The 20,259-nt window shown below is 46.6% G+C and overlaps 1 protein-coding gene across 1 annotated transcript in view; it reads left to right on the forward strand.

The window, feature by feature from the left end:
* The window catches only part of LOC141085566 (uncharacterized), a 96,237-nt gene that overhangs the window by 49,444 nt on the left and 26,534 nt on the right, over positions 1-20,259 (forward strand). Inside the window, exons 2-3 of the mRNA XM_073571027.1 lie at positions 19,070-19,105; positions 19,379-19,654. Of these exons, the coding sequence (XP_073427128.1) occupies positions 19,070-19,105; positions 19,379-19,654 (312 nt within the window). The remainder of the gene's footprint in view (positions 1-19,069; positions 19,106-19,378; positions 19,655-20,259) is intronic.

The following is a 20,259-nucleotide window of genomic DNA, read 5'->3' on the forward strand; positions in this document are numbered from 1 at the left end:
CGGAGATAATTTATCCCAGAAATGGCAGAGAGGTCTGTTCGAAGAGACATTTCTCTATCTTCGCATACAGGCGGTTCTCCTGAAGATGCTATAACACCAAGCGGACACTCTTTCTATGGGACGAGAGATCCGGCGAGAAGACGAGGATGTTGTCCAAGTACACGACCACACAGGAGTACAAGAGGTCCCGGAAGATCTTGTTGATGAACTCTTGAAATACCGTAGGAGCATTGCAGAGACCAAAGGGCATGATCAGGTACTCGTAATTGCCATCTCGAGTGTTGAAAGCCGTCTTCCACTCGTCTCCAGCACGGATATGGACCAGATTATAGGCTCCTCTGAGGTCCAGCTTAGAGAAGACCTGAGCCCCTCTGAGACGGTCAAACAACTCCGGAATGAGTGGAAGAGGGTACCTGTTCTTGATGGTAATCTCATTCAAGCCCCTATAGTCAATGCACGGCCGTAGAGTTCCGTCCTTTTTGACGAAGAAAAACCTGGCGCCCACAGGCGACGAGGATTTCCATATAAAGCCTTTAGCGAGGTTCTCCCGGTCGTACTCGGACATGGCTGTGGTCTCAGCGGGAGACAGGGGGTAGATTCTGCCCCTCGGGGGGGTTGGGGGGGTTGAACCGGGAACAAGTTCAATTGGGCAGTCAAAAGGCCGGTGTGGAGGAAGGACCTCCGCTTCCTTCTTATCAAAGACATCAGCGTAGGAACTGTAGGTTGGAGGGAGACCCGGAAGGTCTGGGGGTGGCCGAGGTGGACAGGAGTCAGACAGCGAGCTTGGCACTAGTGCCCCCAGCGTAGTATCTCCCCAGAAGACCAGTCGAGAATCGGCTGATGAGTCCTTAACCATGGGAGACCGAGTAGAATGGCATGGGAGAGTTTAGGCAAAACGTAAAAGGCTATCTTCTCTCGATGTAAGGCACCGACTTGCAACTCCACTTCTTCAGTGACCAAGGTGACGGTCACCTGTAGTGGTTAGCTATCCACCACGGCAATCGGGAGAGGGTTAAATAGAGCAACCACGGGAATTTGGTATTTGTCCAATTCTTCAGGCCGAATGAAGTTACCTGCCGAGCCCGAATCCACGTAGGCCACCTCAGACCCACGTCTCTCCCCTGAAAGCAAAAGAAAAGATATAGTAAGAGGTTAAGAGGGATCATCATCACCTAGGGAGGCCTCTCTTACCTGACCTAGGCGGAGGAGTTTCCCTGTCTCTTAGGACAAGTGCGAATATAGTGTGATGAACCTCCGCAATAAAGGCACAGACCTTGTGCCCGCCTGAGGCGGTCTATCTGCATGGACTCGACCGAGGAGGAAGAAGGGGACCCGGCCGAACGAGGACTGGCAGAACGGGTGAGAAGGGGAGCTGACCTGGTGGACCTCCTGTCTTTCGCTGACTCCCAAGCACGCTCCTGGAAGCGTAGGACAATGCGGGTTGCCAGCGAGATAAGGTCCTCTAAGGTGGGCGGGGTATCTCGACCTGCGAGTTCATCTTTTATTCTGCCTGAAAGACCGCGCCAGAATGCCCCTACCAAAGCCGAGTTATTCCAGCCGAGATCGGAGGAGATAGTGCGAAAGTGGATAGCATACTGTCCGACCATGAGAGAACTCTGATGTAGGTTAAAGAGTGACTCAATGAGAGCGGCTAACCGACCCGGCTCATCGAAGACCCCGCAAAAAGTATCCAAGAAAACCGGAAGACTTGAGACAACGGGATCGGCACGTTCCCAGAGAGGATTCAACCAGGACAGGGCCTCTCCCTCCAGATGGGACATAATAAAGGCTACTTTGGCCCGGTCAGAGGGATATTGCTGTGGCAACCATTCAAAGTGGAGGCTACACTGATTTACGAACCCCCTGCAGAGCTTGGGATCCCCAGTGAAGCGAGGCGGTTTGACGAGGCAGGGCGATGGGAGAGCTGTAGGAGCGGAGGGAGGAGTCGGAGTTGCGGCGGCAGACTGGAGGACCAACAAGCAGCTATCAAAGGAGGCCATGTAAGACAAAATATGGGCTTGAGTATCTTGTTGCTGGCCCAGCTCCTGTTGAAGACTGGCCAGTAGATTGGCAGTTCCAGGATCGGCCACCTGCAGGGCCGACAAATGGGTGTCCATAGACTTCATGACAGACATAATGCGTCCCTGATTCTCCCGCAGGAAAAGTAACTCTTTCTGGGTAGCAGCAGTAGTACCGGTGGAGTCCATGGCCTGATCGTACTGTTAGCGTGGCTGGTCTGGAGCCGGAATCTCCAGGAGTGGACCCTCTGGGCCGTGGCACCGAGGGACCCCAGGCGAGCTGCCAGGTGGAGCCAACCCCTATACAGGGACCGTTAGGAGCAGGCCCAGGGGTTTGAGTACCACGGTAGCCGGTACCGAGAGGGGCGGCTCAGGATGGACTGGAGTAGGAGTGTGGGACTGAAGTGTAGATGACAGAACAGATCTGGAACACAGGAGACAGGAGTGGAGTAAGACTGTAGACTGGAACGTGGAGGGACTGAAGTGTAGATGACAGGACAGAGCTGGAACACAGGAGACAGGAGTGGAGTAAGACTGTAGACTGGAATGTGGAGGGACTGAAGTGTAGATGACAGGACAGAGCTGGAACACAGGAGACAGGAATGGAGTAAGACAGTAGACTGGAACATGGAGGGATGGCTGGAGCAGGAACACAGGAGACAGGATTAGAGGACGGAAGGACTGGAGCAGGATGGAACTGGAACACCGGAGGCAGGACTGGAGTAGGACCGAAGGACTGGAGCAGGATGGAACAGGAAGACCAGAGGCAGGACTGAAGTAGGACGGAAGGACTGGAGCAGGATGGAACAGGAACACCGGAGGTAGGACTGGAGTAGGCCGGCAGGACTGGAGCAGGATGGAACAGGAACACCGGAGGCAGGACTGGAGTAGGATGGAAGGACTGGAGCAGGATGGAACAGGAACACTAGAGGCAGGACTGGAGTAGGACAGCAGAACTGGAGCAGGATGGAACAGGAACACCGGAGGCCGGACTGGAGTAGGATGGCAGGACTGGAGCAGAATGGAACAGGAACACCAGAGGCAGGATTGGAGTAGCATGGCAGGACTGGAGCAGGATTGAACAGGAACACTGGAGGCAGGCTTGGAGTAGGACGGCAGGACTGGAGCAGGATGGAACAGGAACACTGGAGGCAGGACTGGAGTACAGCAGGGGACACGGATAGCCGGACTGCGAGGCTGCTGCAGGGAGCAAACGAGAACGGGGCTGTGAGACTCCAGAGAGCACACAAAGAAGCGAGGCCCAGTGTGCTAGGAAACACAATGGTCAGGCGCCTCCCTCAAAGGGAAGCGGCTTGATATGCCCCTCTCTGGCCTGCCAATGGTCAGTGGGTGCTTCCGGGTCAGGGCATAGCCGGAGCACAAGAAGCAGAAGGGAGGTGCGGCCGCGGCCTATGGCGACTGCGCATTGCATGCAGAGACGGCGTCGGCCGCACACCTGTCAGAGGTGACCGCCGTGGCTGTCGGGTGGCGAGGGGCTGTGGCGTGGGAGCGATGGCCGAGTGAGTATGCACAGAGGGCGTGGGAGCGGAGGCCGGGTGAGTATGTCGTAACAGCATGACAAAGAGCTGATTAGGTGAACACCTGAACCAAATCTTATTTAACGAAGGAAAGTAATAAAAAACCTGCTGTGGTGTTCATAATCCTCTTGCAATAGGACAAGCTGGTTGGCAAAGCAAGTGCTAGTAATATCCCAAAACTAATAGGAATGAAAAAATAACTTTTAACCATGCCAAAGGAGTTCAAAAGAAAAGTCTTGAAGGGCTCAATTCTGGTTTTACTAGCAGAGGGATACAGTGAGCATCATGTTGCCTCCATCCTTAAAATTTCTAAGACAGCAGTCCATTACAACAAGATCAAGCAGCAGACTTCAGATTTTGGGGACAACAAAGCTTCAGACCGGCAGGGGCGAAAATGGCTCTCCACTGACCGGGATGACCGTCATCTTATTCGAATGTCACTCGCAACCGCAGGATGGCATCAAGTAACCTACAAAAGGAATGGCAAATGGCAGCTGGGGTGAAGTGCACGGCAAGAACAGTAGGTGACAGGCTCCTAGAGGAAGGGCTCAAGTCATGTAAAGCTAGAAAAAACCTTTCATCAATGAAAAGCAAAGGAGAGCCAAGCTGAAGTTTGCCAAAGACCATAAGGATTGGACCACAGAGGACTGGAGTAAGGTAATCTTCTCTGATGACTCTGCTTTGCCCAACACCTGGTCATCTAATGGTTAGACAGAGACCTGGAAAGGTGTACAAGCCACATTGTCTTACACCCACTGTGAAATTTGGTGGAGCATTGATGATGATCTGGGGATGCTTCAGCAAGGCTGGAATTTGGCAGGTTAATGTTTGCGAAGGACGTATGGATCAAGCCGCATACAAGGTTATCCTGGAAAAACAGTTGATTCCTTCTGCTCAGGCAATGCTCCCCAACTCTGAGGACTGGGTTTTCCAGCAGGACAGTGCGCCATGCCACACAGCTAGGACAATCAATGTGTGGATGAAGCAACACCACATCAAATCCCTGTCATGACCAGCCCAATCTCCAGACCTGAACACCATTGAAAACCTCTGGAATGTAATCAAGAGGAGGATGGATAGTCACAAGCCATCAAACAAAATAGAACTGCTTAAATTTTTGTACCAGGAGCGGCATATGGTCACCTAAAAGCAGTGTGAAAGACTGGTGGAAAGCATGCCAAGATGCATGAAAGCTGTGATTAAAAATCATGGTTTTTCCACAAAATATTGATTTCTGAAGTCTTGCTGAGTTAAAACATTAGTATTGTTGCTTCTAAATGATTAAGAACTTGTTTTCTTAGCATTATTTGAAGTCTGCAAGCACTGCATTTTTTTTGTTATTTCAACCATTTCTCATTTTCTGAAAATAAATACAAAATTTAGTGCATGGAAATTCAAATACATGTTGTTGGTAGTTTATAGAATAAAAGAGCCATTTACATTTTACACAAAAATCTCTGTGTGTGTGTGTGTGTGTGTGTGTGTGTGTGTGTGTGTGTGTGTGTGTATCAGCAGCCAATCATGAAGCATCTTTCATTTCACCAGAGCTGTTCAAAAGAAGCTGAGCTATGACTGGTTGCTATGAGCAACAGTTTTCCTTGCAACCAATCGCTAAGCATCTCTCATTTCACTAGAGCTGGTTAAAAGTAGCTGAGCTGTGATTGGTTGCTATGAGCAAGTTTTCCCACTTGACAACACCTCAGCAGACACTGACATGGTGGGAAAAATCTAGCATGCCCGGGAACATAAGCTCCCAGTCATTGTCTGCCCCCCAAAAAGGAGCACAGAGCACATGACAGAAATGATTCCCCCCCGAGTGCCCATATACCCATCACACATCCTCCATCCCATAGTCCCATGCCCATATACCCATCACACATATTCTCCATCCCATAGTCCCATGCCCATATACCCATCATACATATTCACCATCCCATAGTCCCATGCCCATATAACCATCACACATCCTTCATCTCATAGTCCCGTGCCCATATACCCATCATACATATCCTCCATCCCATAGTCCCATGCCCATATACCATCATGCATATCCGCCATCCCATAGTCCCGTGCCCATATACCCGTCATACATATCCTCCATCCCATAGTCCAGTGCCCATATACCCATCACACATCCTCCATCCCATAGTCTCGTGCCCATATACCCATCATACACATCCTCCATGCCATAGTCCAGTGCCCATATACCCATCACACATCCTCCATCCCATGGTCAACCATTATGACATCATAATGAGGGGTGGGGCTTGATACGCACACACTGTTTCCCCATTATGTAGATAGGGGCATTATGACATCATAATGAGGGGCGGAGCTTGACACGCACACACTTTTTCCCCATTATGTAGTTAGGGGCAAAATTGTTTGGTGAACTGGAACGCACGGGGTTAAAATTTCACCTCACAACATAGCTTAGGATGCTCTCGGGGTCCAGACGTGTGACTGTGCCAAATTTTCTGGCTGTAGCTGCGACGGTGCAGATGCCAATCCCAGACATACATACATACACACACATACATACCTACATACATACACACACACACTTGAGCTTTATATATTACTAGCTGAAGAGCCCGGCGCTGCTCAGGCATAGTAACTAACTGTGGTTAGCTGTAGCAAATTATAATTATCCTCCATCCCATAGTCCCGTGCCCATATACCCATCACACATCCTCCATCCCATAGTCCCATGCCCATACACCCTGCATACATATTCGCCATCCCATAGTCGAGTGCTCATATACCCATCATACATATCCGCCATCCCATAGGCCCATGCCCATATACCCATCATACATATCCTCCATCCCATTGTCCAGTGCCCATATACCCATCACACATCCTCCATCCCATAGTCCCATGCCCATATACCCATCATACATATTCATCCCATAGTCCCATGCCCATATACCCATCATACATATTCTCCATCCCATAGTCCCATGCCCATATACCCATCATACATATTCTCCATCCCATAGTCCCATGCCCATATACCCATCATACATATTCTCCATCCCATAGTCCCATGCCCATACACCCTGCATACATATTCGCCATCCCATAGTCGAGTGCCCATATACCCATCACACATCCTTCATCTCATAGTCCCATGCCCATATACCCATCATACATGTCCTCCATCCCATAGTCCCGTGCCCATATACCCATCATACATATCCGCCATCTCACAGTCCCGTGCCCATATACCCGTCATACATATCCTCCATCCCATAGTCCAATGCCCATATACCCATCACACATCCTCCATCCCATAGTCTCGTGCCCATATACCCATCATACACATCCTCCATCCCATAGTCCAGTGCCCATATACCCATCCCACATCCTCCATCCCATGGTCAACCATTATGACATCATAATGAGCGGCGGGCTTGCAACCAATGATGACATCAACGTCGCCATGGCAACCATTATGACATCATAATGAGGGGTGGGGCTTGATACGCACACACTGTTTCCCCATTATGTAGATAGGGGCATTATGACATCATAATGAGGGGCGGAGCTTGACACGCACACACTTTTTCCCCATTATGTAGTTAGGGGCAAAATTGTTTGGTGAATTGGAACGCGCGGGGTTAAAATTTCACCTCACAACATAGCTTAGGACGCTCTCGGGGTCCAGACGTGTGACTGTGCCAAATTTTGTGGCTGTAGCTGCGACGGTGCAGATGCCAATCCCAGACATACATACATACATACACACACTTGAGCTTTATATATTACTAGCTGAAGAGCCCGGCGCTGCCCAGGCATAGTAACTAACTGTGGTTAGCTGTAGCAAATTATAATTATCCTCCATCCCATAGTCCCGTGCCCATATACCCATCACACATCCTCCATCCCATAGTCCCATGCCCATATACCCATCATACATATTCATCCCATAGTCCCATGCCCATATACCCATCATACATATTCTCCATCCCATAGTCCCATGCCCATATACCCATCATACATATTCTCCATCCCATAGTCCCATGCCCATATACCCATCATACATATTCTCCATCCCATAGTCCCATGCCCATATACCCATCATACATATTCTCCATCCCATAGTCCCATGCCCATATACCCATCATACATATTCGCCATCCCATAGTCGAGTGCCCATATACCCATCACACATCCTTCATCTCATAGTCCCATGCCCATATACCCATCATACATATCCTCCATCCCATAGTCCCGTGCCCATATACCCATCATACATATCTGCCATCTCACAGTCCCGTGCCCATATACCCGTCATACACATCCTCCATCCCATAGTCCAATGCCCATATACCCATCACACATCCTCCATCCCTTAGTCAAGTGCCCATATACCCACACATCCTCCATCCCATAGTCCCGTGCCCATATACATATCTGCCATCCCATAGTCCTGTGCCCATATACCCATCATACATATCCTCCATCCCATAGTCCAGTGCCCTTATACCCATCACACATCCTCCATCCCATAGTCTACCATTATGACATCATAATGAGCGGCGGCGGGGCTTGCGACCTATGACAACATCAGCGTCGCCATGGCAACCGTTGTGACATCATAATGAGGGGCGGGGCTTTATGCGCACACACTGCTTCCCCAGTATGCAAATAGGGGCATTATGACATCAAAATGAGGGGCGGGGCTTGACACGCACACACTTTTCCCCCCGTATGTAGATAGGGGCAAAATTGTTTGGTGAATTGGAACACGTGGGGTTAAAATTTTGCCTCACAACATAGCTTAGGACGCTCTCGGGGTCCAGACGTGCCAAATTTTGTGGCTGTAGCTGCGATGGTGCGGATGCCTATTCCGGAAATACACACATACACACACACATACATACACACTTTGAGCTTTATATATATACTAGCTGAAGAGCCCGGCGCTGCCCGGGCATAGTAACTAACTGTGGTTAGTTATAACAATTTATAATTATCCTCCATCCCATAGTCCCATGCCCATATACCCATCATACATATCCACGATCCCATAGGCCCGTGCCCAAATACCCATCATACATATCCACGAACCCATAGGCCCGTGCCCATATACCCATCATACATATCCTCCATCCCATAGTCGAGTGCCCATATACCCATCACACATCCTTCATCTCATAGTCCAATGCCCATATACCCATCATACATATCCTCCGTCCCATAGTCCCGTGCCCATATACCCATCATACATATCCTCCATCCCATAGTCCCGTGCCCATATACCCATCATACATATCCTCCATCCCATAGTCCCGTGCCCATATACCCATCACACATCCTCCATCCCATAGTCCCGTGCCCATATACATATCCGCCATCCCATATTCCTGTGCCCATATACCCATCAAACATATCCTCCATCCCATAGTTCAGTGCCCATATACCCATTCACACATCCTCCATACCACAGTCCCGTGCCCATATACATAGCCGCCATCCCATAGTCCCGTGCACATATACCCGTCATACATATCCTCCATCCCATAGTCCAGTGTCCATATACCCATCACACATCCTCCATCCCATAGTCAACCATTATGACAAAATGAGCGGCGGCAGGGCTTGCAACCTATGACATCAGCGTCACCATGGCAACCATTGTGACATCATAATGAGGGGCGGGGCTTGATACGCACACACTGCTTCCCTAGTATGCAAATAGGGGCATTATGACATCATAATGAGGGGCGGGCCTTGACGCGCACACACTTTTTCCCCAGTATGTAGATAGGGGCAAAATTGTTTGGTGAATTGGAATGAGCGGGGTTAAAATTTCGCCTCACAACATAGCTTAGGACGCTCTCGGGGTCCAGACGTGTGACTGTGCCAAGTTTTGTGGCTGTAGCTGCGACGGTGCGGATGCCTATCCCGGACATACACACATACACACACACACATACATACACACATACATACACACTTTGAGCTTTATATATTAGATATATAGAGACAAAAAGAATACAGTAGCACATGTGCATGAATCTAGGCCATGTGAAAACACAGAAAAACATTAAAACCATTCAATTTAGATAATTCTCCAGAAAAATTTAAAAAAAATTTTTTTTAAACTTACAGTTAGATGAAAATGAAGGCTCTTAATGCACAAATTGGCCAATTCATGTAGGCCCATCAACCACAGTAAGGTGACCTCCCCCTGATGGGTCCCTGCTCTACCGTACATAAGCCACTTCTGGGCCACCAGCCTACAATTTTGGACAATTTTTGTCTATTTAGTTGCTGGATGCTAGCTGCCTCCAGTCTGATCTTGCACCCCTCCCATTGGCCTTGCAGGTGGCCACAATCCGCTCTACCTGCTCATAAATTGTAGGCTTAGCCCGGTAGTGACATGTTTGTCTAAAATTGTAGGCTGGTTACCCAGAAATGGCTTATGTACGGTAGAGCAGGGACCCATCAAAGGAGGTCACCTTGCCGTGGTTGATGGGCTTACATGAATTGGCCAATTTGTGCACTAAGAACCTTCATTTTCATCTTACTGTAATTTTAAAAAAAATTTTTGGAAAAAAATATTTTTGAGGATTATTACCGTATATGCTCGTGTATAAGCTGAGATTTTCAGCCCATTTTTTTGGGCTGAAAGCCCCCCTCTCGGCTTATACACGAGTCATATACCTATAGGTCAGCGGGGGAGGGGGGGCGGGGGTGTCACAAATCATACTCACCCATCCTGGCACTCTCTGCAGCCCCCTCCCTTCTTCACTGTCTCCCTTCCTGCCTTCAGTGGTCACGTGGTACCGCTCATTAAACTCATGAATATGCGCATATTCATGAGTGTAATGAACAGTATCACGTGACCACTGAAGGCAGGAAGGGAGACAGTGGAGAAGCGAGGCTGCAGAGACGTTCCAAGACGGGGGAGTATAGCGATATTCACCTGTCCTCGTTCCCACGCTGCTCACCGCTGTCTGCTGCTTCCTGTGTCCATGATGTTTAGCCAGCAGGGGGCGCGGTGACGTGGTTAGTGCACGCCGCACCCTCTGCTGGCTGAACAGTCACTGACAGAGGACGCGCAAACAGTGGTGAGCAGCGATGGACCACGGACATGTGAATATCACAGGTGCCGGGTCCTGAGCAGGAGAGGCGAGTATGGCTTTTTTTTTTTGCAACAGCATATGGGGGCATAATATATGGGGCAGCATATGGGGCATATTTTATGGAGCAGCATATGGGGGCATATTCCATGGAGCAGCATATGGGGGCATATTCCATGGAGCAGCATATGGGGGCATAATCTATGGAGCAGCATATGGGGGCATATTCTATGGGGCAGCATATGGGGGCATAATCTATGGAGCAGCATATGGGGGCATATTCTGTGGTAGCAGCATATGGGGGCATAATCTATGGAGCAGCATATGGAGGCATATTCTATGGGGCAGCATATGGGGGCATAGTCTATGGGGCAGCATATGGGGGCATAATCTACGGAGCAGCATATAGGGGGGCATATTCTATGGGGCATTTTATGGAGGCATAATCTATGGAGCATTTTATGGGGGCATAATCTATGGAGCATCTTATGGGGCCATAACCTTTATGGGGCATGTTATTCCATGGAGCATCTTCTGGGGCCATTATTAACCTTTGTGCAGCATTATATGGGGTGTATTTTGTATGGAGCATTATATGGGGCTCCTGATTCAATATGGATATTCAAAAACATTTAACCTACTGATGTCTCAATTAATTTTACTTTTATTGGTATCTATTTATATTTTTGAAATTTACCAGTAGCTTCTGCATTTTCCACCCTAGGCTTATACACGAGTCAATAAGTTTTCCCAGTTTTTTGTGGCAAAATTAGGGGGGTCGGCTCATACACGGGTCGGCATATACACGAGTATATACGGTATCTAAATTGAATGGTTTTAATGTTTTTCTGTGTTTTCACATGGCCTAGATTCATGCACATGTGCTGCTGTATTCTTCTTGTCTATATTGTGCAGTTTTTGCAGCTTGCACGTGTTCACACTAAGAGGTGCTGGTCGTTTCTTTTTGTCTATATATATATATACATATATATATATATATATATATATAACTGAGTGTATGTATGTGTGTGTATGTATGTATCAATATCAAGCCCCCGCCCACTCCATATAGCCCCACCCACTCCATAGCCAATGGAGGATTTGGTGCTCGGGCGGCAGAGTAGGACAGTGCTAGAGCTGGACACAGGTAATCACCACACGGGGAGCCATGGAGGGGGCGTGAGGAGCTCTGAAGGAGGAGGCAGCTGCCGTGGAGAGGAGGGGAGGGGAGTGCAGACCACTTCTCCGCATCCTCCCCCTCTCACCGAGCGCACGCCACCATGTTCCCACATGACTCCACTGCTCTCAGCCTGTCACAGCCCTTTCATGGCCGGTGCACAAGATGGGATCACACTGCACGGGGGGGGGGGGGGTCACAATACACGGGGGGTCTCACAATACAGAAGGGGTCTCACACTGCAAGGTAAGGGCGCTCACAATACACAAGGGGGCTCACACTTTGTTTTTCTTTAAAGTAACATTTTAAAATTATTGTTTCAGATCTATATAGGCAGACAGCTTAATCATAATAACAGGAACTCATCCAAGGTGGTTATGTCATTGCTACATAATTCATGAGAACCAATGTTTCTAGGCATATCCAGTTATTTACAATTATGCAAATTATTCTACACCAACATTTCTGGGAAATGCCCTTGCTTCATTTTAAGCAGTGTGTGATAATAAATATTACTTCACTGCATTATGTACATACGCCGTGTTTATGCTGACATGTAGAATTTCACAACTAATAAACTTCCTATTCTTTGTCTTCTGTTCCTTTTTATTTTTCTGATTAGAAAAGTTACTTGCCTTTTACAGTATGTAGCCTAGCCAAATTTTACATCATTTGCAGAGAATTGTGCAAAAAAGTCCAAAGTCTTTTGGGCGGACGGTGCAATATTACTCAGCAGTCGTGGGCAATAGGTTTCTGCCATGGCAATATACGCCATAAAATGTTTGAATTGTTGGAGACACAAGTTGTGGTTGGATCGTTGCTGATTTAAGGCATTATTAGTTAGTGAAGATGAGCAAATTAGTTTTCAGCACTCTGCTCTAGTGGCCCATGAATAGCCCATGGCTGCCGGACTGGAGAAATGCAAACAGCCTCCTACTAGCCGGCATTCCCGGCTCCTCTTTTGATTAGCAGAGTCATGCACACAGGATATACAGTAGCCCCAGGCCGGCTAACCAAAAGAGAAGCTGGGGATGCCAGGAGGTAAGTAGGGTATTTTTATATGGGTCTTCCAATTTATGACATTTAAAGCCCGACAGGTGCAGGTCTGACCACTGCGACCCTCATCTATATGAAAAATGGAGCTCTATAGTGCATCTCCAGAAATATATTAGTATGGAGATTATGGATATTGCCTAGCTCTGCATTTTTATCCAAACTCCCATACAGTGAATGTAGAGAGCTGCACATACGTGGCCAAGTGTCCATTCTGAATTACGTGAAAGAGCCCTTTTTTTCAAGATGGATGTGAGTCACATTGGTGGGGTTTGCATCTATTGGCATTTATTGAATATCCTGTGGCTTTCATTAATGATTAAAATCACTTCTATATTATGTATAACTCTTTCACGTAATTTTCTACTTGTACAAAAGTGCACATATAGGGCAGTACTATAAGAAACTAAATGGAGGTTTCGGTGATGGTAACCCTCACCGGTAGGAATTGTTAGGACACAACACCTGTAGGAGCCTGATATGCTGTAGCTGCAGCCCCATGACTGGAGGCGAGCATTGTCCAGATAGTAGTTTGGCAAAGCAGAGATTATTATGTTGTGCTGGTGTAACAGTCCATAGTATACGCCAAGTCCAGACTATACCCGGGGTTAAAGTGGCCTAGGCTTCATTATATCCTGGGAATATTATGGACTACACCAATTTATACTCCAGGGTATAAATTGTCCTAGACATAGACCATTTCATACTCCCTCATGTCAGATTATACCCCCCTGATATCAGCAGCATTGAGTGATATACGCAAGAATTACTTAATTTTTTAACATCTTATTGGGGGTTTAGGTTTGTCAGGTATGTTATGAGAGCAGATAACTGACTTAAATTTTAACGTTCTAAACACATAGACTTTTATTACTAAAACCAAGAAACTTCAATCAGTAAAAATATTAGACTACCACAAAGATATAATGAGGTAAATAATCTACCGCACTTCTCAGTAGTTATACATTAAAAGCAGCTGTGTGTCTGAGGATGTTAGAAAGAGATCTGCACACTTTTCAATCAATCTTAGACAGGGTGAGAAAACCAGTGAAGAATATGGTACAATTGCATTCTAAGGTAAAAAGCACTTATCTTACTGGACATCACTGTAATCTCAGACAGAGGGTAGACGCTAGGGGCAGGAAAACAAGGCATTTGCCTAGGGCCCCCACTGCCCCAGGGGTCCCCAGCCACTGGCATGCCACTAATAGCGGCAGAGCAAGCAGCTGCTATGGGGCTCATGAATCAAGGAGGGCCTGGTGCTAGCAATGACTTCGGGCCCACGCCCGTGGTAACGAGCCATATTATACCCCAAGGCAGACTGTTAGGAACGGCGGAACGCACTAAATAAAAATAATAATAAAGTGCGTTCGCCGCTCGGGGTCCACCGTGCAGTAGGTGATATAACCGCTGCTAAGTGGTGGCAGGAGCAATATGGCGGTAATGCGCACAGGGTTAAACGTCACCCAGGTGCGCAGAGCAATCTCTGTTAAGTCACAGAGATGCCAAATAAACACAAATACAAAGACTGAGCCTGTTGAGGTCACAGTACTCAGTATAAATACACACATGGTATCAGGTCACAGGAGTAGCCCAAGACAGCGGCAACGTCCGTCTAGACCTACCGTGTGTGCGGCGTCGCAGCTGCGGATGCTAAGGAGGGCTGCTACTGCAGCGCGGCGTGGACACTGCTGCCAAATGACAAAGTTATGACGCAAGCGCAATGTCGGACGATAGCAGCTGTGGATGTTGCAGCAGAGGAGCGCTGGCGCTGATTCTAACTCAGTCCCTAACCACATACGTAATATCAGAGGAAAGGGGTTTCTAAATAAGTCATTCACCAGAATCATACATCCGTCCTCATACACACAGCAGCAAGTAAGACTATACTAGCGCATGGCGGACAAGCCATGCGCGCCTTTTATAGCAGCCGGGACCTTCTGCAAGCTTCCAGATCTCCGAGATGGACCAATGAGATCTGGAGCAGGACCTGAGCACATGACTCCCGATCTCCAATGGGAGATCGTCCCATGAGCATGCTCAGTAGAAGGACAGAAGGACTTAGCCTCAGGAGAGATTTGCTGCAAGGCAATCTCCTCTGCAATCTTCTCTGCAGTAGATAAACAGCAGGAGACTGCAGAATGTGAGGGTCTGGATCCCTGCAGATTAAACGCAGAAATCCAACACCTAACACAGACTATACTCAGGGTAAAAGTGGACTAGGCTTGATTATACCCTGGGTATATTAGGGCCTAGGCCATTGCATATCTCCTCCTGTCCGATTATACCCGGCTTGATATCTAGTTTGGCCTAGAAGAGTTTATTCCCTGGGGTATACTCTGGCCTGGGCCAAACTATAACAGGGTGTAACCTGGACAGGAGTTAATTTGGCCTGTTACACCAGCTGTACTCATGGAAAGGATGAGATCCAGAAAGAATAAGCAAGTTGTTTTATTCACACAAGCGCATTTTGGTGCCAGAGCAGTCCCTTTCTGAAGGTAAAAAATTAAATGTGAGTGCAGCTTGCACATCATGATCATCTGCGCTTTGCAAAAAGCATGTACCATAGCATAGACTCATGACAGATAATCTCTCATTTTGGGTATGTGGCGCCCCTGAGGCTCAGTCGCCACAGAGGTACTGCACCTCCTCCTGAGGTGTGGTGCCCCACCATCCAGGTAAGTTGGAGGCTCCTGACCACGCTCCAACACTCGCACCCCACACAACAGAGTAGTTCAGCAAAGCCACATTGCGGCTCCTTGCTTAGAGAGTAGCAGAGCACCTTTGGTGGCTCCCTGCTTGGAACACGAAACGTGCTGGGAGGCGGGTGGAGTTGAGAATACATAAAAGAGCGGGAAGGTTTAGAATTACAGGGCAGTCTGGGAGAGGAAGCCACTCAGAGAGGAGTAAGGAAAGGAGATCCCAGAAAGAGGGATGGAGGAAGGAGGTGCTGCAGCAGACCTGATTGACCCGGGTCTGCTGGCACGGGAAAGGAAAGAAGGAGAAAGACATTGAATTGAAACCTGATCTTCCATAGGAGAGAGAGATTAGTACGGAACGAAGGAGTAAAAGGGAACAGAGAGGACGTGGGTTAGAGGAAGAACCCTGCCTAGAAGTTCTAAGCGCAAGGCCGGGGCCCGGTCCCCGAGGTTGTATGGACACTAATGGTTCTGCAGCAGACACCGGTGGAGTAGTGGGCTGTAAATGCACTACTCCCATCTAAGACTTGGGGGCACAACAGCAACTTGGATAGTGAGCCGGAACTCAGGGGTAAGGAGTCCCCGAAGCAGGCTACAGCTGTCTGCCGTACAAGTAGAGTTCTTGGGAACATCTGTCAGGAGGCACTCCAGTGTAACTCAGTACTGGGAGTTCTTCACACTTAAAGGCGCTATAGAGGAGACATTCAGAAAGGCACATGTTGGCGGAGCGTTGGAAGGGAGCATTCCATCTTGCCTGGAGGTTGACTGAGTTCCTGACCCAGAGGACACGGCACAGAGGCAGGCACCTGTGTGTACTACAGACTGTGAGTAAAGCTTTGGAACTGCAAGCCCTGGTGTCCTCCATTCATTCTTGCGCCAACACATCCAGCCCTGCTACACCTGGGTACCAGCTTCTACACCGCTTGGGCCTCTCCTCTTCCCCCACATCTACACTGCCCTGGGGCTAGAGCTCCACCTGTGGGGAGCTTCACCATCTTGGCTGCAACACACCACCAGCCCCAGAGGATCTGCATGCAGAGTCGGCCTAACATCTCACTTGCCGAACACCACAGGTGGCGTCACGAACTATTCATTCAAACCATTACATTTCCCCTATTACTTGGGCGCCCAGGGCCACGGACCGGATCCCCGCTGCTGTGACACATCCCGCTGATCCCGGCCCGGTACCGAGTACCCCACAACCCTGGGAGGGCGACCCAACTACGTTTTGGTTCTTAGCTGCCACAGTGACAGCATTGGCCATTCCGATTCTGTATGGATTCTACTTTTTTCGAAGTATGTGTCAGGCAGTCTGCTACAAGACCAGGGCCAAGAACATATGGCAGAGACACACTACATTTTTGACATGCCCCTTTTCCAGATGTTATAGTACCCCCTATGTATATGCTGCCATAGTTGGTGACTTCTTACACATGTTAGACAGCCATGCTGATCTTTCACAGTATATGGCTATATCAGCTGTTCACTTTTATCACTTCTACAGCAAAACAGTTTATATAATAAGCACTGAGATCTCATGGAGGACTACAATCTATTGTTTGGCTATCACTGGAGTAATCTCATCAGCTAAAGCAAAATCAGTCATATGGCTGCTCTTAGGACACATCTGTATCAGTCCTATTGCTTCTCGCTGGACCCATCTGAGCCAACTTTCCTAACTTTTCTTACGGGTTTATTCGGACGTCAGTTTATCATTTTCATGTTCTATTCTTGTTATCACGGATAAACCTTGTATCAGTTATAGTCTATGAGTCTGTGCACATGTCTGTTTTTTTGGTGGATGAATGGTCAGCAGCAAAACTTGGAGACATGTCTGATTTTGATCCAAGTCTTGTATCAAACTTGCCATTGCAAGTGTATGGGTCCATGAAAAAAAATAGACAGCACTTGGGTACCATCCTTGGGATGTTCGATTTTCATGCTTTTTGATAGGAGAAGCTTCTCGTACTCAAAAACATGATGAAACTTTGATGGTAAAACCTGATACAGTGACCAAGAACTTCTGCTAAAGGACACTCGTGAAAATCAGTCTACTTTTTGCGTACACAAAAAATCAATGGAGTCTGGATGATCCCTTATTTGTATTCCCCAAGAAATAATAATTCTGGGTTTTTCTTAAAATTCATTGTTCCTCTTTTAGTAATTTTCAAAACTTTTACATTTTTCACTAAACCCAACCATTCTTCACTTTTTTCAAAGAGTACTGATAGTGTAAAACTGTGTCAACACACATTGTATTGACCAAACAAATGGTAGAAGCACATAGTTAATTAATTTATACATTTCCAGCAGGATTAACAAAGGGACGGCACAATATAAAGTTCCAAGGAAAGATGTACAAGCTCTGTTACTTTATGGGCAATACAACCAGACAGAATAGATGGCAGGTCTACTTAAAAATGCAACGTCCTCCATAAAACACCATTATATTAATGTCCTAGTTTTGTCCTATAGTAAAACACAGTAAACTGCCCTGTAAGCAACTTTGTAAAAGTACAATTATAAACTTATAAATCATTTATGGATTAAGAAGAATGAGGTGAAGTAGAAAAAACTGTTGTCAGTTGTTTAGGGCATACAACCAAAATAAACAATTTATACACATATATAAATTAGAAAAAAAATAGATTTTAGGAAGAATAATGATTTTGTTTCCCAGGGTGAGATAAAACCCACAAACTAAAAATATTGAAAAACTGAACAAACAGAAAAGTTGCCTACTTTACAATGGTCAGACATTATGCAACGTCGTGTCACTTCTTTTTTTACAATTTCATTTTGAATGTACCCAAAATTATGCCATATCGAAATGACAGTTTCCCATTTAGCCTTATCTTCTGGTCGAGTTTTACTATGTTTTTAAAAAGAATTTTATCCCCAAACTATTTACTGTATATGTACATATAGCTCATTCAAAGACAAGTCCAGCAATATCTTTACATGTCCAGTCTGTTTTTCCATTTTTAAGAAAGAAGCGTTTGAATTGATATGTAAATGAGTCAGAAGAGCTACTTGTAGATCTAAAGCCTCTACCACTCCAGCTCTATTCCCTGCTAGCTCCGTCACCTGTTGTATGACTTACAGCCTGTATCCTGTGTGACTTCAGGAAAAAGAGCTGTTAGCATTCAGGAGGATGCAGCAGTTAGCGGGGAATAGAGCTGGAGTGGCAGTGGCTTCAGATCTACCATAGCTCTTCAGCCTCATATGCTTATTAATTCAAACTCTGATTTCTCAGTAACAGAGGAACGGACTGGCCATGTAAAGGCATTGCTGGACTTGTCTTTGACAGATCTACATTCACATATAAATAATCTGGGGGTGAAATCCTTCGGACAGATTCCCTTTAATTGCATATTGAAGATTTGATGCAAATTCATTCACCTGATATGTAATCCATCCAGGATCTTCTATGTTATCGTACTGTATATTTAATATATGCCAATATAAAGGACTGTTTCTTATATTTCAGATGGCATTCTGATGATAACACAAAGTGGTGTATTCGGTGAGTAACATAATAAAATGGGATTATGTAGAGAGATGTTCCGTAGGCCAAATGTAGAGACTCACACAAGTTTATCATGATGATGTTTCAAGGGTGCCATGTTCATTCTTAGTCCAAGTAGACATTTTCAAGTGTAATAATTATGAATCTTTTTCCTATGGCACCAAATATAGTTTCAAGTAAAGACCTCTGTACGTACGTGTCTAGCACACTTTTTTCCCTATCACATTTTTTGTACTTGAGCCTTTATGTGTTATTTTCTCTTTGATCCAGGAAAGCTTTCTAAGCCCACATTAGAAATAGTTACAGAAGATCCAAATGACATCCATATGATTGGAAGCACGGCATTTTTTAATTGCACAGATTCGTTAAATGCTCATAGATTCTTTTGGAGAAAAGACGGAAATAAGGATCCAATAGCAGAACAAGTCGCTCCAACGTTTACATTCGCAAATTTAACAAAAAATGACAGCGGACTCTACACTTGCCAATATAGGAGGAGTTCGGAGTTATCAGAGCTCTGTGATCCTGTGTACCTATACGTGAGCGGTAAGGCAAATACCATGAGGGGATGAAGGGATTATGCATGACAATCGAATGTTACCAATCTTGGAGCCAAGAGCTGGCAATGCAAAACATTCCCTTACATGGTTCTAAATAGTCCTGATGCGCTACAGTCCTAACCCCGAGCTAAAAACTCTTACTCATTGGTGTCATCTTGCACCTATTCTTTACCATTCCATCATTGAAGGTCAAGTAGTAGTGCCCACACATTAATAGCCTACAAAAAAGGGATCTAAGCAGACTTCACAGCAATGATGAACCCTCATGAGACATAGAAATGTTGGATTCCAGAAAATGCAAGGAATCCAGGACTTTCTCACTGATTCCAGGATATTTGTTTTACCTGGATACATCAGAGGGGACTCATGCAATGTCGCAAACCTGACCATGATATAATCAGATGCCCTTTACTTATTCATAAGATCATCCACATAGTTGCTAACAGGCTCAAATTTCTTGAGAATTTCAGAGAATATTTCAGGCAAAAATGGGCATGTCCCTGTACTTATTGGGGAAGCGGGATTAAAACATCACTTTTTTACCAATAAAATGTTTGTAAGAGTAAATTAAATGAAGGTGTAACAGTAATA

The sequence above is a fragment of the Dendrobates tinctorius genome, unplaced genomic scaffold, assembly GCF_039654945.1.
Source record: "Dendrobates tinctorius isolate UK_male_01 unplaced genomic scaffold, ASM3965494v1 ptg000028l, whole genome shotgun sequence".
Taxonomy (NCBI): domain Eukaryota; kingdom Metazoa; phylum Chordata; class Amphibia; order Anura; family Dendrobatidae; genus Dendrobates; species Dendrobates tinctorius.